This window comes from Bactrocera neohumeralis, unplaced genomic scaffold (assembly GCF_024586455.1).
Source record: "Bactrocera neohumeralis isolate Rockhampton unplaced genomic scaffold, APGP_CSIRO_Bneo_wtdbg2-racon-allhic-juicebox.fasta_v2 cluster09, whole genome shotgun sequence".
In the NCBI taxonomy this organism is placed as follows: domain Eukaryota; kingdom Metazoa; phylum Arthropoda; class Insecta; order Diptera; family Tephritidae; genus Bactrocera; species Bactrocera neohumeralis.
The window spans coordinates 19411329-19437090 of NW_026089622.1; the positions used below are offsets into that span (position 1 = coordinate 19411329).

Consider the following 25762-nt stretch of genomic DNA (forward strand, 5'->3'; position numbering starts at 1 on the left):
TGGTTCCTTCATACCCATCAATCGTGGCAGATCACTATTGAATGATCTTAGGAAGTTATCAATCTATATATTATTCTAAGACAAGGCGCTTATTTCCAGAGATCTAAAAAACGTACAGAGACAAATAATACATCAAATTAAAGTGTGCGATCTGAAACTTTGCACAAATTTTACAGATTTTAAATTCATTAAACCACTTTTGATATATTTGCGTTTAAAGTTCTTCAATTTTTACATTAAGCTAATATAAGCAGCGCTTCTATAGAAAAGAGCATATAAGTATGTAAGAGAATGAATAATTACAAATGTTTCTGTCATTTGCTTTCGTTACACACATACCCACATACGCGAAGGCGCAAGTACGAAATCTAACAACAACAATGTTGTCTGCTCGGTAGCAAAATGAAAATAAGCATAGATAATTTGATACGAGACTCTTTGGTTCGAGAGAGAGCTGTCAAAACCCGCATTTTTTATAACATTTGCCAATGATGCCACTGCTGAAAAATATTAACTTGGGTATTTAATAAATTATACAAAACACTAAATTAAACACTTTGAAAATGCATACATACATATATATGTAAATGCTAAAATGCAAAATCATTAATTAATTTACATAAACATTTATTTTGCCAAAATATGTTTGCACAGTTTCATTTCACACTAATTTCGTCAAGTAATTATAGCGCTGCTTTTCTGGCATCCCGCCTTTTTCACTAACTGCTGGTTGACGGCACCCTGATTGTGTTTTGTTGCCAGCTCAGAAAACGGATCAGCTGCAAGCGAGAGAGCAAGAAAAGAGATTCTAATCAAGTTATCTATGACAATAAGAGAATGACGAATATTACAAATTACAAATGTTTGCTTTGGCATGTGCACTGGTAAATACATACATATGCATGCGCTAAGGCGCTATCTACGATTTGACATGCGCTCTCTTCTATGTTCCACGAATATGTATGTACGAGCTAAGGAACACTGCGCTTTGACATGCGCACTATACTTTGTTTTATATTCACACATACATACTTACAAACATATGTATGTATATACATATGTATGGGCGAAGACGCAAGTGCAAAATCTAACAGAAATATTGTTGTCGGCGTTATTTTGATTAGAAGTGTTATTACGTTAGGTAAGCTTTGAGTCAGTTCAGTTTTCTTCCAAAAGTCAAGGCGGCTATTACCAGCGAATACATACATACTACATCGAATTTCAGTTCAGATTCAGATTAATTATTAAAAATAAAATGCCAAACTAAAGGCGAATTAGACGAAAAAGGAGTTTAACAGGTCGAAGAGAAGAGGTGAATGTTATAGATAAGTTATTTCAAAGCTGCCCTAAACTCCGTAGTTCTTCCGGAGTATAGTTCGCTTGGGTTTACACTGTAAAGCAAAACATTTCGGAAGTGAAAAGGTACCTGTACTTTTCATTGTTTTATATTCGTAATATATGTATATAAATACTTATTGTCTTAATATTTGGCTGAAATTGTTACTAGGTAAGAAATGGCTTTACGACATGTTGTCATGGCGGAAAAGTTAAACTTCAAGAATTATGTGTACCTGAGTGTTTGAAAGCTGTGTTAGAAAATGATTTGAGCTCTTGGCGGGGACACTATTTGGAGAATATTCGGCAGCTAAATAGTTCGTTTGCTTTTGCATCATTCGAAGCGAAAATTGCGGAGCCTACAGGGCGCGGACCATATTGCTTCCGAATACATGAATCAATATATCATAGGGTAGGTCCATTGCATGCAGATCATCCTTCAGAATCCTCCTACGCCCAGCTGTTTATTCTTGACACGGATCAAGCAACTGATATAAGGGCACAACATAATTCAAACTGCGATAGGTATTTGCTGAGAGAAATCCACGAAATGCTTTCAAATATTAACCCCTTGGCAAATGAGTATAAGCATATGGCGCAGGTTGAACGCGAAGAGGAACAGAGGGCCAGAGGGCCAGAGAAGAAAATCGCAATGCTCGCCGAATTAGCATGCTACTTTTGCTTAGATCGATTATTACGTGATATTCACCAAAATGAAATACCTTTTGGTGGAAAGGTTATTTTATTAGGTGGTGATTTCAGGCAAGTTCTTCCTGTGGTGCCCAATAGCTCACGCGCCGCTATAGTTGGTAATTGTTTGAAACGGTGCTCACTTTGGAAATTTTTTAGGCGTCTCAAACTCTCAACGAATATGCGTTCTAAAGAATCCTTTTACAACAGTTTTCTTTTGCGTGTTGGAGAAGATCGAGAGCTCTCTCCAGAGTCGAAAATCAATATACCAGAAGAAATAATTTTGCTAAATGAACATTTAGTGGATTGGGTATTTCAGCCTCAGTCTGGTGTTATTAGTCAAAACCATTTGAAGGATCGGGCAATTTCGTGTCCAAAAAATGATCACTGTACGATAATAAATAGCGAAATAGTAAATATCTTGCCCGGTGAAGAAAGGGTATATTATAGCGTGGATACTGTCGTTTCTGAAGATCCTCAAGAGCATGTCGGATTCCCTACAGAATTTCTAAACTCCCTTAATTTCAGTGGAGTAGCGCCTCATGAGTTAAGGCTTAAGGTTGGAACAGTTGTGATGTTAATCCGCAATCTTAATACATATGGAGGGTTGGTCAATGGGACTCGCTTGATAGTAAAAGCACTACATTGTAATTGTTTGGAGGTCGAAATTTTAACCGGTGAATCACAAGGGAAAAAAAAATTTTATTGCCCCGTATAAATTTACAGCCCAGCGAATCAACACTTCCTTTTATTTTAAAGCGTCGCCAATTTCCAATAATTGTAGCATTCGCAATAACAATAAACAAATCTCAAGGGCAGACTCTAGCAAGAGTTGGTGTTTTCCTCAAGGAGGATTGTTTTACGCATGGCCAGCTGCATGTCGCATTGAGTCGAGTACGATCTTCTCAAGATATCAAAGTTAAGACTTACGACCAAAATAAAACCACTACGAATGTAGTTTTCCATGAAGTACTTGAATAAATTGAGTTTTTATAATTTTTTTTTTTTACTTTTTTCATTTTAAATAACGGAGTCCCCCGATTATCGGGGGTTATTACTAGTAGCTTTTATTCGGTAAGTTATCGGATGGACTCCTGGCTAACATCCATGCAACCTATTTTGTTTAATATTAAGGATAAGTGAGACTAAATTTTTTGATAGAAATCTTTAGAATATTCTTCTATCTTATTGGCTAATAGTTCAATATTTTGCATAAGTTCTACGCTTACATTAATTTGTTTATTCTGGGTATTAATGATATTGTGATTATTATAGTCAAATATTTTCAAATGTTCTTCTAATTTTTGCTTATCTTCATAATTCATTCCGTTTTCTTGTTTTAAAATTATATATAGTATCCTGTCTCATAATTTAATGACGTGTTTCATAACTCGTGTGCCCATGAAATATGCGGTAATAAAAGTAAAATTAGAGCTAGAAAAAAAACAAATTTGTATTTTGTTAGTTAATTTTGATATTTATGTATTCTTTTAATTCTTTGTGAATGAATATTATCTAATATTTTTAATCTTCCTAATTTTTATTGGTTTATATTTTGGATCACTCTATAAATTCACTTCTTTTTTTTCCTAATAATTTCTTGTATTTTTTCAAAATCTTTGATTTTTATTCTTTTATAAATAAATTCTAATGGTTTTTTAATCGTTATGGAATGTTTCGTATTATAAAAATCTACTGATTTTATTATTTATTTCGTTATTTCCTTATTATTCTGTGTATTTTAAAAGTCTTAAATGTTCGCTTGTTTGTGCCATGCGTTCTCTATATGCCACTATCAGACAACGCGACTAACGGTAGCTCTTTTTCGTGCTGTCAAAAGCAGCTTTGAAATCGACGAAGAGATGGTGTGTCGTTTTTCTTCTCACGGGTCTTTTCCAAAATTTAGAACATGGTGAATATCTAATCGACTTGTTCTTCTTCAGACAGGTAATTCCTTTTAACAGGCTGAAGAAGTTTTCCCACCATAATTTTAGTATGGTCTGTTTATCGTAGTAACTGATAACCTCTGAACGTTCTACAAGAGTAGATAGTTTGTCCGGAAAGTAAAAGTACTGATTTTCTTCCGCCGTGATTGTACTTCGGAGCGTGCGCGCACCGACTGGATTCGGTAGAGAGCGGTCCTAGATATCGAACGAGCGGCTGGTCAGTTGTCTCCGAGCACCTGGAGAGGCAGGACAAACATTTTCGCGCGACGTGTTTCAGTGGCCAAAATGCAACGTTCGTTAGAACAGAGGTACGCTTTTAAATTCTGTGTGAAACTCGGTAAATCTGGACAGAGACGTTTAATATGATCAAGCAGGCTTATCCAGATGTTGCTTTATCAAGAAGTGGTGTGTTTCGTGTAGCAATCTTCCGAGTGACACACCCCGGAGTCTCGCCCAAAAAAGGGAAGAACGATCAAATCGAAAGTAAAAACGATCGGAAGTAACGACGGAAGTAACGACTGGTTCAATATTTTGTTTTAAATCGACTCAGTCCTATTATTTTCCGGACAAACCCTATATGCCCTGGTCTTGAAACCTTCTATTAGTCGCCGCATCTTTTCGTAGAATTTTCGAGCATTATCACTGTCGGCCAACTTGTCAAGCTCTTCATACTCACGCATTTCGGCCTCTCTCGAAATCTATCCCAGCCCACTCATGTTGTGTCTGCGATACGCACTCCTCATCGTACCAGCTGTTCTTTTGCATTTTCCGAAAACCAATGGCTCCGTTTGTAGCTGTACGTAAGGAACTTGAAATGTCGTTCCACTGTTCAATTATACCGAGTTGTTGGTGAGTGCTCTAAAAGAGCCGGAGTGCAATCATCTCCACGTCAAACTTTCCTTGTGTTTGTTGAGGCTCGTTTTTTGCTGCACCGAGGCGGGTGCGTAACAAAATAGTGGTCCGAGTCAATGCTAAGACCTTGGCGTGTAAACACGTCTAGAACACTGGAGACGTGTCTTCCGTCTATCACATTATGATCGATCTGATTGGTTGCTTTATGATCCGGAGACAGCCTGGTAGCTTGATGTATTTTCTTATGTTGGAATCTAGTACTACAAATGGCCTTATTTCGGGCCCCGGCGAAGTCGATCAGCCTCAATCCATTTGGGGATGTTCCTTCGTGGAGGCTGTTTTTCCTTGCTCACCCTGACGTTAAAGTCGCCAAGAACGATTTTGATATCGTGACGTAGGCTGCTCTCGTAGGTGCGCTCCAAGCGCTCAAATAAGACATCTTTGTTCACATCGTCCTTCTCTTCCGTCAGGGCGAGCTTTGCTTTAACGCGAATTGTGGCTAGACGTTCATCCACCGGGTTGAACGACAGTACTCGGCGACGGAGTCTCTCTCCCACCTCGAATCCCACACCGAAGTTGCGCTCTTTTATGTGGTCGCTGTAGTAAATCCCACAAGGACTTATTCGCTTCAGTCCTTGTCGCGACCATCGCATCGACCATGCACTCTAACGAGGACATCAACCAGCTGAGCAGCGGCACCTTCCCAATCAAGGTACCGGACATTCCAGCTTCATGCCCTTAAATCCTTATCGCATGTTGTCATGTTGTCTAATCCGAGGCTGTTTATGCTTTTTCATTGGTAGTGTTTCTTACGTGGCGGGTCCCAAACCCAGCACGCAACCCTGTGGAGGGGATGTTTCGCCTTTAAACGGATGTTTTCTGGCTACCCAGGGGATACTTGGTCAAAGACTGGAAGTCGTGAGCTGCTTGAGTCATATGTAAAAGAATCATTTCTGGCCACTCCCAAGTGAATGGCAATCAGAGAACTTTCCTCACTTGCGTGAACTTCTTCCCATGACTTCCCTCATATGCGAGTTATTCAATTCATTATAAAAAACATATGTATGTATTTATCTGGCTTTCCAAAAATGTAATGTTTCAATAAAATTTAACTGGTATTACTGTTAAATGTAAAAAATATACGTTTTTCAGCTATATATGTCTCCTTGAATAATTTCATTTGTATTTCTCGGTATTTCTGTTTTAGCAAATTTAGTTTTATTCTCGTGTCTATCATGTTTTGCTTGTTGACAAATTGAACAATAATTTACGAATCTTGATTAAACCATTTTTCTTTAATTCTTTAAAATTTTCATCGATCCCGCTATGATTTAATTTGATTTCTTTTCCTATACTATTAAAAGCTTCTTATTCCTTTTCTATATCTTCTAGAAAAATATTACTTTTTAATGCGTTAATATTCGAATATCCGAATACTTTATTAAAAATTTCTTGAATTCTTACAAAAACTTTTTGGTTTGGACTAAAATTTTTAAAACTTTTTAAATTTAAATCTTTATCTAAATCATTATTTATTATTTTTATAATAAATAAAAATCCTTTTATACTGAAAATATTTCTTTCGTAAATATCTTTATTTTTTAATCTTTAATCCGTGATTATCTTCCCATCCACTATGAATTGTAGCACATCTCGTCTATTTTCATTGATTCCGTATTATTTATTTCCTCCATGTTGTTGATTTCCTTTATATCGCTGACCTGTAATCTACTTTAAAAGTCTGCTACATTGTATTAGTTTGCTTTTATGAATAGCAAACATGTATTCATTTAATACTAATTTCCATTTTACAAATTACCTATTTTCTTCTTTTCAATTATTTAGCCAAGTAAGTGGTTTATGGTCCATTTGTAACTTAAATCTTCTACCGTAAAGGTATTGTTTGAAATATTTAAATGCACAAATTATTGCTAATAATTCCTTTCCTATAGTTGAATAATTCGTTTGTGATAACATGTCAAAAAAAATGTGTGTCTTTTTTAAAAAATGCAGTTTTTTCGATTTGTATTTTTAAATTAAACTCTTCCTTTTTTTAAATTTTGTTTATTTGTTCTTCATGTTCTTATAAACTTGTACTAAATATTAATTCATTATATAACTACACATATTTAATTTATGAATGGTTGTAAAACATGTAAAATCATTCTTTGAAAAGTTGCTAGAGCATTTTTCTCTCCAAATGGCATACGTATGTATTCGTAATGTCCAAATTCAGTTGAAAAAGCTGTTTTGTGTCTATCTTTTTTGTCTACTATTATTTAATGAAATCATTTCGCTAAATGTAATTTTGTTGTTGGCTCAAACGCAAAATGGGACATGGCTCTATGCTACAAAAAAGGCCTGCAATTTGAGTAAGAACGAAAAGTTTTTTTTATAAAAAGTAAGCAACATATTTTGAAATTATATTAGCTAGTAATTCCTCGTAAGCTTGGTAACTCTTGCCCAACTTCATGGGAACGTAGCCAGAAAAACATACGATTTGAATGTCAAATGCAAAATGGGACAACGTTATCTCTTGGAACTGAAATAAGTTCTGCGTTTAATTTCAATAAATACTCATTGTATATTCTTCGTGTGTTATATTTAAGTGTTTTGCGAAATGGCTCCGCGCGGAAAGCAAACAAATTTCGAAGAGCGACAAGAAATTGTGAAACTTTATTCTGAAGGGCTATCAATTCGCGAAGTTTCCAATAAAAAAACTGTAAAGCCCCGATCTACAGTGCAGAATATTGTGACGCGATATATCAAGAAGTTTCGTTTGGCCAACAAAAGTAAGGAAGGTCAAGGAAAGAAACTTAACTCCCATGATAAGCGTCGAATATTGAAGGAAGTGAAATTAAATCCTTTTGTTAGCACTCCAGAATTAAAACTTTTTGCTGAAAAACATCTTGAAAAAACAGTGTGCGCAGAAACAATCCGTAATGTTTTACGATCCAATGATTACCATGGTCGAATTATGAGGAAAAAATTTATCAGCGTTAGAAACAAAGCAAAGCGGCTAAAATTTGCTAAAGAATACTTATCAAAAGCCGAGAGTTTTTGGAATAGGTTTTATTTACTCATGAAAGTAAACCGAACACAGAATTTAAACGTAAAAATACACGTGCCGCAGTAAATCACGGTGGTGGTTCTATGATGTTTTGGGGCTGTATGTCCAGCGCAGGAGTGGGAAACTTAACATTTGTCGATGAAAATATGAATAGGTTTTCCTCTCTTGATATACTAAAGGCAAATGTCAAGCAAAGTGTAACTAAATTGGGTATCGATAGCAATTTTGCATTTTACCAGGACTCCGATCCCAAGCATACTTCCGAAGTTGCGAAGACGTGGTTAATCCATAACTGTCCCAAATTATTGCAACCACCTCCACAATCACCAGACTTAAATGTCATTGAGCATGTATGGGAAAATTTGGCTAGACGTGTATACAAGAACCGATTTAGTTAAATCAATGACCTGGAAACTGTAATAATGGCTGAGTGGCTAAAAATCCAACCAGATTTTTGCAAGAAATTAGTGGAATCTATGCCAAGACGTCTCCAAGCCGTTTTTACCGCAAAAGGTTATGCTACTAAATATTAATTTAAAAAAAATGTTTCCAAATATTAACAAAAATAATATTTTGCATTTGACATTCAAATCGTATGTGTGTATATTTTTTTGGCTTAGTTGCCATGAAGTTGGGCGATGGTTACCAAGTTTACGAGAAATTAGTAGTTAATATACATACGTTCAAAATATGTTGCTTACTTTTTATTAAGAAAATGTATCGTTTTCACTCAATCTGGAGGCCCTTTCAGTGGCTGTGTGCCTTACCAAGTTTATCAAAAATGTTGTCTACGTTTATTTAATTTCCTGCAATCTATCACAATTCTCCAGTACAAAGAGTTGTCCATTTTCTTTGGAACTATCGATAATGATGCGTTGTATCGTGAATGATTCCTCGTGATGATTCCATTCTTTTCCATTTCGTCTATTTGTTTCTTTATTTCCTTTTTGTGAATTTCCGCATACCTGTATAGTTTTGAATATATCGGCTTATCTGTCGTTGTTTCAATATTATGAGTCACTTCTTTTGTACTTGTTAAGTTATCACCTTCTTTAAAAACAACTCTTTATTCTTTTTTATTATTTTTCTTAATTCACTTATTTCTTCGTTATTAATTTCACTGTTATTTAATTTTGCGAAAACTTCTTCATGTGAATCACTTTCTTTTTTATATTCACTTTCACTATGAATATCGCTCGTTATCATAATATCATTACGTAATCGTCTCCAAGAACATCATACTTGTATTTATAATCTTGCATATTTTATTCACATTTCGGCTCTCATTTGATCATCTCATCTTAATCTTCTTGTATTGTTGGATCACAATGTGCAAATTTAACCGAATTAGTTTTGTACGATACCATAACTTCATTTTTTATTGCACTAAAATATCATTCCCTAAAATACCGTCATATGATTTATTTTCTAAAACCGGCATTACAAAAAATAAATAGTTCTTTCGAATTCATCGTTAAAAATGTTAAAACTCTTGTTTCAGCTTAATCTTTTTTTCTAATTTCTATTCTAATTCTTTTGGAAATCTATTTGTGTTTATTACTGATATTTCGGATATTTATTGGGTAATCTTCTGCTGAGGCTGGTGTTGGAAAATTTTCTAATATTAAATTATTTGTTCAATTGGTTCGACGTTTTGTCTTCTCGTTTGTCTTAAGTCCTTTCTAAATTGTGTTTCTTGATATTGCGGTCTTTGTAAACTCGCATTAACTGTATTTCTTCTGTCAAAGTTTTGGTTTTTATTAAAAATTATTATCATTATTCGCATTACTGTACCTAATATATAGTATTGTCCACTCCTTTGATTTTGATTTTTTTACTGAAAAGTGGAAGAATGAGGTGGAATTTGAAATTGTGCAGTATGAGAAGTATGCGTGGTTGTACTCCGAGTTCACGTAATCAGATCACTGCCACGCCGACAAAACGCCATTAACCGAAAACCTATACAGTGTCATAAATAACTACTAAATTAAGATATGGAACTCAAGTTCCGCAAAGGAGATCGCTGTAGCAAGGGCCACCTGTAAGCAAGCAACTTAGAAAAAAAGGCGTGGCCCCTGCATCTAATAATGTACATATCTCCTAAACCACCAAAACTAAAACAACCAAATTTACCCAGTTCAAATATTGTAAAAGTTTCTACCGACAGTGTGAAAATGCGATAAATCAATAACTTAATACGCCAGAGAGGTTAAAATTTACCTTGATTATGGTATGAGAAGGCTTTGTGGGAGCCAAGGTAAATGTTGGATGATGGGCACCGCTCATTTTTTGGGGAAATACCTCAGGACCCGACCGACCGATTCCGACTAAATTTAGTACGTTTATATTCTTCTCATATTCACAGTGCGAACACGGCCGAATCGGACTACAACCACTCCTACTTCATATATAACATTATAACATTTTCCAAAAATATTGATTGAAGCCATATTATGTATAGAACAATTTTTTGGTTTGAAAGTTAATAAACAAATTTTAAGTCCACCGTTTCTGTACAATTTTAAGCGATACTTTAGGTATTTCGACTACAAAAGCCTAAGGACAAATAGGAATAAACTCACAAATTAACTGGGCACTAAACCTAAACTGGAAATGAAATACAATTAAAATTCATTTAAACATTATCATTAAACTTTATATGTATTTTTTATTCACAAAAAATTACAAAACATCTTCGTCGTTTGAGTTGTTGCACGCTGGATTCCCATTCCAACAAAATCGCTCGGAATGGACTGCAATACAAGAGTCAATTAATTTTTCACTAAACAGTTAATATTCAATTCACACTTATTTGGTGAGATATAAAATAAATGAGCGGACCAATTTGGCGATCATAACAAACCTAGAAACAAAATGTATTTACATACATACTTAAACTTGAACACAATTTTGTTGAATTAACTAAATATGTCTTATTTATTTGTTTTACAACATGTTAAAATGTCTCTTTTAAACTGTGGGATGACTATTGTTTTTAATACTCGTATCACATTTCATCTTCAAGTGAATATCTTAATAGTTTTTAGAATAAGGTTGATATTAATTTATAAGTATCTTGCGTGAATTTGTTATTTATTAAGGCCCGAATGGAATGTATGTACTAAATTGACTGTCGATCTGCAATAATAAAGGTTTTAGTTATAAACAACAAAACCAATAAGAATGTATACCTTTATGAATGTTTCGTCTTCGTGTTTTATATTATATAAGGATATATTTAAATTATTTTTCAATTAAATAATTATTTAAAAAGCTTATCTGTTGAAAATTTTTTCACAAAATGTGTTGAATAGTTAAATGTATTTGTGATAATTACAAGTTAATAAGTTAAATGTATTTGTGATAAATATGTGTTGGTACCACTCTTTGACCATAGGCTGCGCTATTTTTATACTTTCACAACATATGTATAACCAACCAAAACCGACATAATAAAATTTCAGGATAAGATTTATCTAAATTTTATATCGAAATTAATTTTAATCCTGCTCAGAAATCTGGTCTTATAAATTGTTTCAGAACAGTAATAATGTTGCTTTAAGATTACTCCCAAATCCTATTCTGTTATTTCCAACGAATTTTACGTAATTATTCGCAATTCTTGTGTTTGAATTATAATATCAAACTGTTTGATTTGTATGATCAAACGTTAAAATTTAAATAAGATTCTTTAGATTCTTGCCACTGGTGGCGGAAAAACAAAGACCGTATTCAAGCTGAGAATTATTCATTCTAATTTTATTTTGATATTTGTGAGCCTTACATATATACTATTTTTGAAGTCTTACTTATCTAATTAAATATACAGTGGACCAATAAAGTTTACATACACCTAGTTCTATTAAATTACAACACGTTTATGACAACAAACGTTTGAAACAACAAAATTAATAAATTTTTTGGTTTTTTTCTACCCATTCCAGATATGTATATTTAACATTAAATATAGCATATCAAAATATTTAATGCTAAAGCTTAAAATGCGCCTAATTCATATCAAGACACCAATGATTATTTATATGAATCAAAAGTAATTACAATAGTTTTACCGGTTTTTGGCCAACATTTTGTTGCCACTATTGTCTCTAGACGTCGACGGTTTTCCAATAAGCTCCAGATATTTTGAGTAGAATTAATGTCCGGTGATTGCGGGACCTATGGATTTATTTTTAATTCCATAACAACCCTGCACATATAAGATACAATGTGTATTTTTGATATGAATTAGGCGCATTTTAAGCTTTAGCATTAAATATTTTGATATGCTATATTTAATGTTAAATATACATATCTTGGAATGGATAAAAAACACAAAATTTATTAATTTTGAAACAAATAAACGTGTCGTAATTTAATAGAACTAGGTGTATGTAAACTTTATTGGTCCACTGTATATGTATGTACTGCATACTGACTGGCTGACTGGAGTCATGTGTAGGTGTGAGGGCGAGCTAAAGTGAGAAGGCGAAACATCCCCTACATAGGGTTGTGCACTGGGTTTGGAACCCGCCACGTACAAAAAACAACCCCAATGAAAACTAACAACCAGCCTCGGATGAGAGAACCCCCTTTTGATGACGACCACGGCAAACGAAATAAGGACTATGAATTAAGGGCATGCACCTGGAATGTCCGGTCCTGGTACGACGAGGAGGGCCGTGTCGCAGCGGAGAGAAAAGTAACTGCCTACCTCGCAACGTTACGATCGACCACAACACGTGCGGGATGGTATAGATACCGAGAGTTGAAGAGGAAAGCGAGACGCATTTGCAGACAGAAAAAGAAAGAGGCCGAAATGCGTTAGTATGAAGAGCTTGATAAGCTGGCCAAAATGGGTGTTGCTCGAAAATTCGACGAAAAAATGCGGCGGTTTACAGAAGGTTTCAAGATCGGAGCATATTTTTGTAGAACCACCAAAGGTGATCTAGTCAGCGATGCCCAGAGCATACTTAAATTATGGAGGGACACTTCTCAACGATTGGAATTTAAGTGTGCTCTGCCCAATCCACAAAAAGGGAGACCCCACAATCTACACAATTACCGTGGGATAAGCCTCCTCAACATCGCGTATAAGGTTCTATCGAGCCTATTGTGTAAAATATTAAAGCCCACCGTCAACAAACTGATTGGACTTTATCAGTGTGGCTTTAGACCTGGCAAATCAACAACCGACCAAATATTCACCATGCGCCAACTCTTGGAAACGACCCGTGAAAGGAGAATCTACACACACCACCTTTTCCTCGCACGAAAAAAAGCTGCCTTTATGCCGCGGCATCTGAATTTGGTATCCGCGCAAAACTAATATGGCTGTGTAAACCGACGTTGAGCAACACCAAAAGCTCCGACAGGATCGGTAAGGACGGGAAGGATGATATTGATATCACGGCCTCAACACCCGCGCCGTTAATTCTGCTTTCTCCAGACTGGACAAGGAAGCAAAGCAAATGGGTCTGGCAGTGAACGAGGACAAGACGAAATATCTCCTGTCATCAAACAAACAGTCGTTGCACTTCCGACTTGGCTCTCACGTCACTGTTGACAGTCATAACTTTGAAGTTGTAGATAATTTCGTCTATTTAGGAACCAGTATAAACACCACCAACAATGTCAGCCTGGAAATCCAATGCTGGATTACTCTTGCCAACTGGTGCTACTTCGGACTGAGTAGGCAATTGAGAAGTAAAGTCCTCTCTCGACGAACAAAAGCCAAACTCTTTTAGTCACTTATTATTCCCGTCCTGCTATATGGTGTAGAGGATTGGACGATGACAACAACTTATGATTCGACGTTGCGAGTTTTCGAGAGAATTGTTCTGTGAAAGATTTATGGCCCTTTGCGCATTGGCCACGACGAATATCGCATTCGATGGAACGATGAGCTGTACGTGATATACGACGACATTGACATAGTTCAGTGTAGCGGCTGTACGCTGGCTAGGTCATGTTGTCCGGATGGACGAAAACACTCCAGCTCTGAAAGTATCCGACGCAGTACCCGCCGGGGGAAGCAGAGCAAGAGGAAGACCTCCATTCCGTCGGAAGGACCAAGTGGAGAAGGACCTGGCTTCGCTTGGAATATCCAATTGGCGCCACGTAGCGAAAAGAAGAAACGACTGGCGCGTTGTTGTTAACTCGGCTATAATCGCGTATGTGATGTCTACATCAGTAAAGAAGAAGAAGAAGTATGTTCTGCACCCACATGTGGTGTTTTTTAACTATACAATGCAATACGTGTGTGTGTGTATGTGTATCGCATTGTTTATGCTGTATGGTTTGGGATTACTTCAAGTGCATTGCCTAAATGTATACATATTTTGTCTGTAGGCTAACGTGTGTATACATCTTCACCTACGAAATATATTTGTATTGTTGTAAATTTGAGTGTATGCGTATTGCATATTAAAGCATACATGCCTCAAATATGTAGGTGTGTTGCATATAAATGCATATATTTTTATGTATTTATTTATGTATGTATGTACGTATGTCCAATATCTTTGAAAATAGATATTTAACATTAGTGGACTGTATATGTGTTTATAATACGTATTAAATGGCACCCCTTGGCACCAAAGCTCATGTTAATTTTTGAACACTTGTATCAATATAATAAAAGGTTAACCATTTCGGGGTTTCCAACTTTTTCAAAGAAAACACACAGCAATTTCAAACTTAATGGGGAATAATTATTATAATTATCATTCGAAATAACATTATTTATTTGGCATTTATTTTTTGAAGATTATCGCTTTCAAATGTTAATATGGGGCAAAGTCTCGATGGTCCATCCATTCAGTCCAATTTTCGATGATGAATCCAAGCGGGATTGTCCGCATAGACTTTAGACTTAAAATATCCCCACAGGGAAAGTATAATGGTCCGACATCACACGGCCTTGATGGCCAATCGACCTTTTGCTCACCGAAATGTTCTCTCAATTAAACCATTGATTGATGCGATGTGTGAAAAGTGGCGTCCTCATGCTGAAATCAACTATCGCCGAGATCTGGAGCTTCAATTTCGGGCATCAAATATGTAGTCGGTTATCATGGGGCGATAACGATTGTTGTTGTTTTCTGTTCTTGTTCGAGTTGACAGTCCTTGGCCGAATAAAAATTCGGGTCCTATCCAGTTACGTAGACCCAACTGTAGTGGAAACTATAAACCCGATTGTCGTGAGCGATAACGGTACACTCTCAGCTACGGCTGCTATATTTTCTTCACTGCGTGCTGAACGTGAACTATTCGCTCAAATATTATCCAATAATCCTGGGTCTCAATGTGTGTGATGATGTTGCGAATTGGGCGCTCAGTATTCCGATTAAATATGTTGACCATAAATTGAGCGAATAGCGTGAAACACATTCTTTACAGAACCTGAATTTTCGTAGTAAAGTTGAACGATTTGTAAATGTTGTTCAGGAGTAAGTGTTTACACGCTGAAATGTCAAACAATATTGAACAAAAATATGATGACAGCTTTACACGACTCACGACTCAATGTGACCAAAATACATCCGGAAATTGTCATTAAATTCCCCGGTTAAATGATAATTAAAAAAAAAAACTAGCCTTAATTACTATGCCAAATATGAGCGCGTTCTGCCAACCAGTTTGTTTGCAGCAGCTGCTTAAGTCGGTACCCCTCACTAGTGCGTTGCGATTATTACAATGGATAAAAATATCGAAAAAAATTGTTCCAAATTTTGTATTACTAACCAAATTGCTGAAAGCTGAATTTTTTTCAAAATGAGTACCATGAACCATGGACATGCTTGATCATGCGAATTCCGTCCCCACATTCATGGAGAGTTTTATCGCGACCGTATTTGAATAGTTTGGCCGGTAATTCACTGCTCCCTGCCACTTTGTTGTTCTTCAGACGGATAATTGTTATTGGAACCTCATCATAATCGGGCAATGAAACATTTATTCCATCATCATCAATTGAAGCCTTTTTTTTAGACGCCGCATCTTTTTGTGAAGTTCCCTGCCGGACAACTTCTCAAGCTCTTCAAACTCACTCATTTTGGCTTCTTTTTGATTCTTCTTATGTATACGCTATCCTCTTCAATTCTCGGTATCCGCTGGTGTTGTGATAGATCGCCGTCCCACAGTTCCATTATACCGAGTTGTTGATGAGTGCTATAGGAAAGTAGGGGTCCTAGTCGAGTAGAAAATCGCTTAGGTGTCGGTTGGGATTGTAGTTTCTCGACATCGTACAATATCTAAGTATATCGTGGCGGGGGCAGTCGTTATATGCATCAGGACTCGACGATTGAGTCTTTCTCATACCACACATCCCACGCCGAATTGGCGCTTCTTTATATGACCGCTATAGTAAATGTGAATAACAAATAATACTCGTATCCGTCCTTATTCCGTCCATCGTATTTCTTAGACCGCGATGATGTCAGCTTTTACTTTTACGAAGACATCTACCAGCTGGGCACTTTCCTAATTTAGGGACCAGACATTCCAGGTGTACGCATTTAAATCGTAGTCCTTATTACGTTTGCTGTGGTCGTCATCAAAAGTGGGGTCTTTCATCCGAAGAAGTTGCTTCTTTTCATTGCGAGTGTTTTCTACGCGGCGAGTCCCAAATCCAGCGCACAACATCGCTAAGCGAGTAGTATAAACTTTTCTACACATTTATATAGCGAGCTGCAATATTATTTTCTCTTAAGGGAGGGCCTGCTTTAGAAGCTTCAAAAAATCGATTTTTTTATTTTTTGCTTCAATCTCTTTAAAAATTATCTAAGAATATTTCCCCAAAGTTATAGAGAGGAATTCAAAATATTGTCGAAGCTAGAAAGGAAATAGTGACCGAGCGTCTGGCAGATATATTAGTCCTTGGGGAGAAAGCGCGATTTCTCGGTTTTTCATTTTTACGATTTTTCTTGATTGGTGGGCATGATAGAAAAAAACTAAACGTCGTACGGAATCGGGGCAAAGTTTATTATCCTTGGCATTAAATTATCGTCTATTTAACCCTTATGTTAGTAACCAACTTTACCGACATCTTTTAGCAACCGGGTACCGGGGTACCCACGATCTGAGAATTAAAAATTTTGTTTGTTTTATTAAAAAAAAACAATTTTTTTTAAATTTTTCCTTCAAATATTAATAGTCGGTGAAAATTTAAAGAAAAAATATATAATAACAACGTAGAATCGTGAAAGACATCTAAAACCTATTTGGGACACCCCAGGTAGTCGGCCGGCTTTTATTGTTCGGAGCCGAGCAGATGCCATTCGAGAGAGAAAGAAAAACTCAAGGTTATTAGCGCAAACAGCCAAAATCGTAGACCCGTGGCCCTTCTCAGCTGATACGACCTATACATTCCTAGTGTTATGGGAGCGAATAAGACAAGGGAGCAGTATTCGACAGTATTTGGATTTCACGAAAAGGTTACCATGTGTTCCTACGTTCCTAAAAAAATAAAGCAGTCATTCTGATAACGACAATACATTCAGATATATCAGTTGGTGATGACGCTAAACAAAAACCAGAAATAATAAATTTTTATAATAAATATAAAGCTGGAGTTAACACAATGGACCAAATGGTGCGGAGATACACCAGTCAACGACGATCTTCGAGGTTGCCAATGGCAATGTTCTTCAACATGCTAAATATTTCTTCACTTGCGGCATATATAATTTATTATGAAAATAATAAAATGATTGTTAAAAAAATGACAGAACGTCGTCAATTTATGCGTAAACTAAGTGAAGAACTAGCAGTGCCGATGGTTGAACATCGCACGGCGAATCCACAAATAAAGCGCCACTTCTCCACAAAGAATGCCATTGAAAGTGTATTAGGCCATACACTGACAGAAACAGTCGCGATAAATCCTGGTTTAGAGACTCCAAAAGATAAAACCAGAAGGAAAAAAGTAACAGGATCTTGTCATATCTGCAATGCTTTGCCAATAAGAAGACGGCGAAAGACATGGAAGGCCTGTGCCAATTGTCACCAACCTGTTTGTGACGAGCACTCAGTTAATCGTGTACAATGTGTTCAATGTCATTAATTATAAAAAAGTGTAATATTTCTTTATTTTTTTAATAAAATTTAGTTGCACGCATTAATAGAAATTATATGCAATTTATTTCCTATGCTTTCCACTGTGGGTACCTAATCCTGCTAATAGGGCGATGGTTAAAGTTTTAGCTTATTTAAAAAAAAATAAAAAATAAATCAATTAAATGAACTCACAAATAGCTTTCTTTTAAGTTAAAAAACTACGATTTTAGAGCTTAAAATGAAATATTGAATTTTTTTTAAGCTATTCACATAAATACACCGCGGTGGGTACCCGGGTACCCGGTTACTAACATAAGGGTTAAGCTAAATAAAACTAAGAAATGTCAAGTTTGAAGATATGTTTAAACAACATATAGTAAAATTTGTTTCGTAAAAACCCCCTTTTTTAAATTTTAAAAAATTTTATAATTTTACACTTTTTTTTGAAATTCTCTTAATTCAACTAGAGCATAAGTTATTAACAAATATGAATCTCTTTGAATTTTTTGTTTCCGATAAAAATTGCGACCTGCATTCTGCGCACTGTCCAACAAATGTACTTGCGAGATGCATCGGGAAATTGCTTCCCAAAGGCAGAATATCAAAGATTTCGTATTCAAAAAAATTTTTGGGTGATGTCTAAATATATAACTATAAACCCTAGAAATTTCGCTTTAATCAATTATTTTATTACTTCCCAAAAAAATCCTCAAAAAGTCGATTTTTTGAAGGCTCTAAAGCAGGCTCCCCCCTTAAGGGCGTATTCTGGTTTAGAAATTCGAAAAAATCGATTGTTTTTTGCATATTTTTATGGTATAACCTTTCAAGAAAATTTCCCTAAGAGGACTTTTCGAAATTCAAATTATTTTCCGAGTTACAGCTCATTTTGTGACTCCGACTGCGCGCGACTAGTTCTTAAACTTTAAAATCGTTTTTCTCATAATTACTTTTCTAGAAACGGTGTGCATGATATCTCAAGTTCTACTCAACCGATTCACATGAAATTTTACACAGAGCTTTCTTATACATTATAGTATCGCACTACGATCAGCTTTCGAAAGATTTTTTTTTTTGAAAAGTTCCTAACAACTTTTTTCAAACCTCCACCATTTTCTAATTTTTTTTTTTTCAAAAACGTTTCGTAGTACGATAACTACACTTTTACTCTTCACGGATTTCGCATAAATTTTCATTTTAGGTCACGGAAAGGATTTATATCCTGCACACCAGGACAAACCATTGTTTCATCAGTTTCTACTTCGCCGACCTGCAGTTTTTTTAAATTTAATTTTTTTCTTATATTATTTATGTTTTGTATTCTTAGAATATCAATAAAAAGCATGTAAAAAAATGGATAGTCAAAACAGTTTTTGATTTTTTTTATCGCGTCAAAAAAAATACCTAAAATTCGGGCTTCTAAACCAGAATGCCCCCTTAAGACTCCCACATCACAGTGTGAATCTCCGAAAAATCATCTTCGAACTATCGCGATTTTTTTTTCAAATGTTGAAATTAACTAATCGGTCCTGTTGTTTATTTATTAATAAATACATTCATGGCGAATACAAAATGTTTTTTTTATATTAGGTGTATAATATTTAAATAAATTTTTGAAATGACACGTAAGAAAAAGGTTCTCTAAAATGTCCACGATTGCGGCCGCAATTTTGATCTAAAACAAAAATTTCAAAATGATTATTAATCTGTAAGAAAATCGCTACCGCGCTATAGCACCTTTTTGGTTTTTTTTTAATTTGACAAAATAGCGGTGTTTGAACAAAATGTATCGAATTTTGCCCTTTTTTCGGCTGTTTTTCGTAGAACAACAAAATCCGTAGCGCGATGATGATAAAAATGGTTTTTCCAAATTAGAACAGTAAACGCTGTAGCGACCGCAATAATTTGATTTTGATTTCAAAATATGAGGGAATTTTTATTACAGTGTAGTATACTACATTCATTGTAGCATTTCATTTCATTTTATTATATACTAGCTTTTTACCCGCGGCTTCGCCCGCAGTGGAGCCATTAAATAAGTATGAGAGATAAAGGGTAAGGTAATGTTATTGCTTGGCTGAGATCAACAATTTTTTAAAATTACTGCAGACAATGAAGTTTTAACACCTTAAAATATGCGTATTGAAATGCAACAACAAATGTTAAAATATATTTCACCGTAACAAAAATAAATTCTGAATTCTAACAATTAAAAAAAATAAAATAAAATATAAATAAAGTAATAATCTAGGTTATTTATGTAGACAATGTTATAAGTTTTCCCGTCGGGCTCAAATATGTGTAAATTCCGGGCATTAGATACACGTGAACAGGCTACATAAAGTTGACCATGAGAGAAGCGTGGGTTTTCTAAATGCACTCCTGCTACCTGTAATGTTTGTCCTTGTGCCTTGTTTATAGTAACAGCAAAGCTAAGCTTGACAGAAAACTGAACCCTTTTAAATTGGAATGGAAGGTCAGTGAGAATAATTTTTATCCGAAGTATTTTAACACTATTTCCCTTACCGACACCTGTTAAAATAGTAGCACCAAGTATGTTCTGTCCCAATTTCGATATCCGAAGCTTTGTTCCATTACATAGCTTAGAAGCATCTAGATTTCGCATAAGCGTTACTGGTACATTTAGCTTCAATTGAAGTTTATGTGACGGTACACCCGATAGTTCAAGTGAATTTAAAAACTCCACAGGATATGAAGTACTTAGTTTCGTATCTATAATTGTATCCATTGACAAATATTCCTTCATTTCTCCTTGAACTAGTTTTAAAATGTCAGTGTTGATCCTATTAACAATTTAATTTTTTGGTGCTAATATTGCCCTTGCACACAACCACTGATCACTACACAAATTTTGTTGCAATTCCGGAAAAACATTAGCAATGAGATCCACATCACTTTCTACTAAATTACAAAATTCTCTTGACAGTAATTGTAGCCTTCAGCGTCAACATCTGAACAACCATCACCAATTTTCAACAACATTTCGGCGTAAAGTCCTGAATACACGTTATAATGAAGATGCACTCTCATATTCGTTTTCAGATAGAGTTCTTCAACTGTCAACCATAAGCGTGATTATTTAATGCACGGTTGAATTCCATCTGCTGGTGTCTGGAGTGAATTACTGGGTTTGACGGAAATCACCTAGAAATTGCTTTGACTCATCTGTAACATTTAATAATAAAGTTTTCAAAGGCTCTTTTGGTTCACCAAGTAATGGAAGTGAAACTTTACCACCGGAACAGCACATTCCAGCAGTTTCATCTTTCCATTTAAAAGCATCGCAGTACTGACATTTTTTATTCATTGAGTCAATAACAATCAATGGATGATTATAATATTCAATTGAAGGATCATATTGAAACCTAGTACCAATAAACACAGCCCAATCATTACGCATGAAATTTCGGCGGTGCGTGGTCTGCATGTCTGCATTATGAATTCTTCTCGCCTGCGATTGTTCTGGTGTTTCTATCGCTCTTCTATTTGTCTGCAGTGCAGCTTGTCTTTCTAAACGAACTCGTGCCTGAAGAGGCGTTTCAGCTGCTCTCAAAACTCTTTGTCGCTCTGCTTGTTGTTGTCTTCTCAGCTCTGCGCGAGCCGAAGTTTCTTGATTTCGTGCAACTTTTGCAGCACGGGCCCGCGATGAATTTTTGGATAGACCAGATTTCCGCTTCCGAGGCATTTTCAAAGAAAAGCAGAGTAAGAATTAACATCAGCGAGTAAGATCTAAAATAATAAAGTGACAGCTAACCAAATAAATTACGGATTATCTCAAAAATTTGAATAGTTTTATACTGTATGTAACGACAGAAGAAAATAACAATAAATATAGAAAAATTAGAAACAGTTGAAACTATATTCAATTGAATTAGATATTGTCGTCACCGCCGGTAATACAGTGGGACGGTATTACAGTATTCATAGTTGAAACTTCATTACTGTAATGCTAGATGGCGTTAAAGTAGCTAAATTTGACGATTTTTTGACAAACAATTGTTTTATCTTTCGTATTTTTTTTTTTTCCAATATAAAATACCCTATGTTACTTCTAATACCTTCAAGAGTATATGTACAAAGTTTCATGATGATCGGTTAAGTAGTTTTTGCGTAAAAGCGTAACAAACAAACTTACATTCGCATTTATGATATTAGTATGACTATTTATTTATATATTAAATGATTGTTTACATTTACAGCAACTTTACAGAGGAACAACTTTCCAAACACAACAGTCTAATCTTATTCAGCATTAAAGACAAAGACCTTTTTGGTATGACCAGCCAATACATAGGTGAGTGTTACATAACTTTTGCGGACCTCATGGCAAATGAAAATGAACAAATTCATATGGAGCTATCTCGACCACAGTACATAGGTAAATTAAAGTAATATTGCATTTTTCCACCTATTTTTACCAACTTTTATTTGCAGAATCGGAAACTATTCGTGCGTTAGAATATAGACAGGGTGACAAACAGGCACGTGATTTTTTAAAAAAGTTAAGAAGTAAAATGTGAAATTATATCAAGGCAAACGTTTTATTAATAGCTATGTTTATATATGCATTATATTTTTATATTATTATAATGTATATTAAACTTTTACTCAAATAACTACATGTCTTTAATTGTTTGTTTTTAATTGAAAATAGTAGAATAAACTTCAATAAATGTGAGTGTGTTCATAAACATTTCTAAATTTTTTGTTATGATTTTACTAAAACAACAAAACGATTTAAATTCTAAATAGGGTACCTAATTCTGTTTTTACACAGTCCTCTCAAAAATAAAATAAAAATTTGGTCAGTGTGGACCTATTAGTGAATCAAGAGATGCCAACGGAGCTCTTATCCGTTCCCATTCCGCAGATATTTAGACTAATGAACCTGCCCTAGCTCATCAAGCTACAGATTCGTGCAATACTGCAATGGCCGGGTTCCAGTCTAATGATAAAGAAAAGCTTGATGCTAGAGATAATACTCTTAGACTTTCACTAGTTTTGAACGCACAGTCAGCGAACTCAATGCTAATATCGCTACTCTACAATCGATGTGGATGGTCACCATTATGAAATAAGCTGCGTTTCGGAGCTTTATATCAAAGTACTTCTTACTTTAAAGCAGCTCCTTTGGCTTGGAATACGCTACCTCAAAGCCGCAGGAATATATCCCAATTTAAAGGAGTTCGAAAGTGTAATGTCTCGATGCAGCTGTGCTGGCATGATACCACCCAGGGGACGTTTATCCAGAAGGTTTGACAAGAAAGCGCAGTCAATTTCAGGCACTTCGAGGGGTACTATCAAATTGTAATAATATAATTTAAGGTTAATATTATTGAGCAAACTAATATATATTATACTAGGAGCGACCCGCCGCGGCTTCGCACGGATGCAATGCTGATGCTAAAGACATTACAGAAAAACTGTGAACATTGCAGTGGATGTTGTTACATACACATAGCGGCTTCGCACGGGCACTCAACATGACATTAACACAAATATTCACAATTTTTTGCGTCGAATTTAAAAAAAAATATGAAATTTAATTCTTATATATTATTTAAGATTTTTTTGTACTTCCTTCATTGTTTTATATTTTTTTTGTTTTTGTATTTTTTATTAGTGTTTTTTATATTTTTTTACGTTTTAATTTTTTTGTTTAATACGTTTCTTTTGTTTATTTTTTCTCAACATCAGGTTTTTTTGTTTATATTTTTAATTATTGCAAAGAGGTCATAATCCCAAAAGAAAAACCTTGTATTGTGTTAGAGCTTCCCTATGAACTATATTTGATTTTGTTTTATTCTGTGGGAACAAAATAAATTGATTTTCAGGGGCTCCGACCCGCGATAGTCCAACATACATTTGACCGTGAGTAAAACACTTCTTTCACAGGTCGATCCCTACTAATTCGAAGGTTTGACCTTGGGACTTGTTAATCGTTAATGCGAAAGATGTTCTTACCGGAAATTGAAGCCGTTTAAATGGGATTGGCAGATCAGTCGGGATCATCGGTATCCTCGGTATATGAGCCAGTTGACCAGCTGGTGGGCTAGTAATAATAGTTGCTACAATTAAATTGTCCTTTAACTCTTTAATAAGCAACCTCGTCCCATTACACATGTTCGGAGGGCTTAAATTTCTTAAAAGCATTATTGGGATTCCGATTTTTAGCGACAACTCATGTGGTGGCAGTCCAGAAGGGTTCAACGAATTTAAAAATTCCTGTGGATAATGGACTGCGTCTTCGATATTAGTCACATTGTCGATTGATTTGTATGTTTTAATTTGGCCGGGGACTTTTTGAACTATTAGATTGTTTATTTCATTAAGAGTATCATTCTTAGGAGACACTATAGCTCTAGAACATAGCCAATGAAAGTCCTTTTGGTGCAAATTCTCGATATCAGGGTATATAGCATCTATTAAGTTTTCCAAATTATGGAGTATTTGACCTAGGGACTCATCCAGAAGAATGTCACAATGATCGCTTAAATTTGGAGTGGGAAAAATTCCTTCTCCAAGTTTTAGCAGTTGTTGTGGGAAATCGCTATCAGTGATTCCATGAACATGAGCTCTCATATTCGTTCGTAATTTCAATGTTTCAATTGAAGCCCATAAGGGTGACGATTTCCAGCATGCCTTGATGATATCTGCTCGCGTACCTCTGTTAATAACGGAGAGAGTTTGTCGAAAATCTCCCGCAAAAACAAAAGTAATGCCGCCCATGACTGCGGAGGAGTTCCTTAGATCCTGTAAGGTTCTGTTCACGGCCTCTATATGTGCTCTATGGCTCATCGTGCATTCGTCCCACATAATCAATGAGGCGTCTTGTAGTAATTTACCAACAGGCCCATTTTTGCGGATAGAACATGTAGATTGTTGCTCAAGATTTACGGATAGCGGAAGTTTAAAAGTAGAATGAGCAGTTTTTCCATCCGTCAAGAGAGTTGCAGCAATTCCTGAGGAAGCAACTGCTATTGCTATCTTCCCCGATTCTCTTATCTTAGCAAGTATCAAATTAGCAAGAAACGTCTTTCCTGTTCCACCGGGTGCATCCAAAAAGAAAACTTTTCTTTTGTCATTAATGACGCTATCGACTATAGTTTCAAAAGCATCTCTTTGATCTGGGACTAATTTTGGTAGGTTTTCATTAACAAAAGCGGTCAAATTATGTGTATCATAGCGATTAGTCATTGTCTCTGCTCCATTATTTTCTGTACGAACTGAACATGGTAATCCAAAGTCCCTTAGGCTTTTGTCATTTAATTGCATCAGTTTATTTTCTATTTGTATCAGACCTTGGTTGTAAATTTCCGCATTGTATGGTAAGGTGAAGTTTAGATTTTGCTGTCTGATTCTGTGTCTAATATCTTCACATAAATTGTCTTTGAAAATGTCCCATAATTTTAATGGTTCCGATGGCTGACAAAATAAAAGTATGACTACAAACAATTCTCTCAGTTGTTGTGAACATTGAGAAAGCAAAGCTTCTCTCAGAGTATTTTCCCAATGGTCATCGTTTTCTAGCAAACCTCTAGCACGGCAAGCAGCTTGATATGTTTCTTTGAGAACTCCGTCAACGGTTTTCAAGTACTGGAATGAGGTTGGGCCCCGTACGTGATGTAGCAACATCCTAAGATAGAAACACTCGGATTGAGAAGGATGGACACAGTAGACTCTGCCTAAAGCTGCATCTTTTTTTATTCCTGGATGGCCAACTACGTTCTCACCACGCTTCCTTCTTGTGAACTTATTATTGGCCCATGTATAGTATTGCGGGACTTCGTGGTAT

The 25762-nt window shown here is 35.5% G+C and overlaps 1 protein-coding gene across 9 annotated transcripts in view; it reads left to right on the forward strand.

The window, feature by feature from the left end:
• Positions 1-22588, forward strand: part of LOC126764041 (protein unc-13 homolog 4B) — a 324201-nt gene extending 301613 nt beyond the window's left edge. For 6 of the 9 annotated variants that reach the window (XM_050481774.1, XM_050481768.1, XM_050481770.1 and 3 more), the window contains 2 exons: positions 22167-22345; positions 22402-22588. In XM_050481774.1, coding sequence (XP_050337731.1) covers positions 22167-22345; positions 22402-22487 — 265 coding nt within the window. In that variant the 3' untranslated portion in view covers positions 22488-22588. Of the gene's footprint in view, positions 1-22166; positions 22346-22401 lie in introns of those variants that run through there. The other 3 variants (XM_050481775.1, XM_050481776.1, XM_050481773.1) reach the window with 1 other exon arrangement.
• The last annotated feature ends 3174 nt before the right edge of the window (positions 22589-25762 follow it).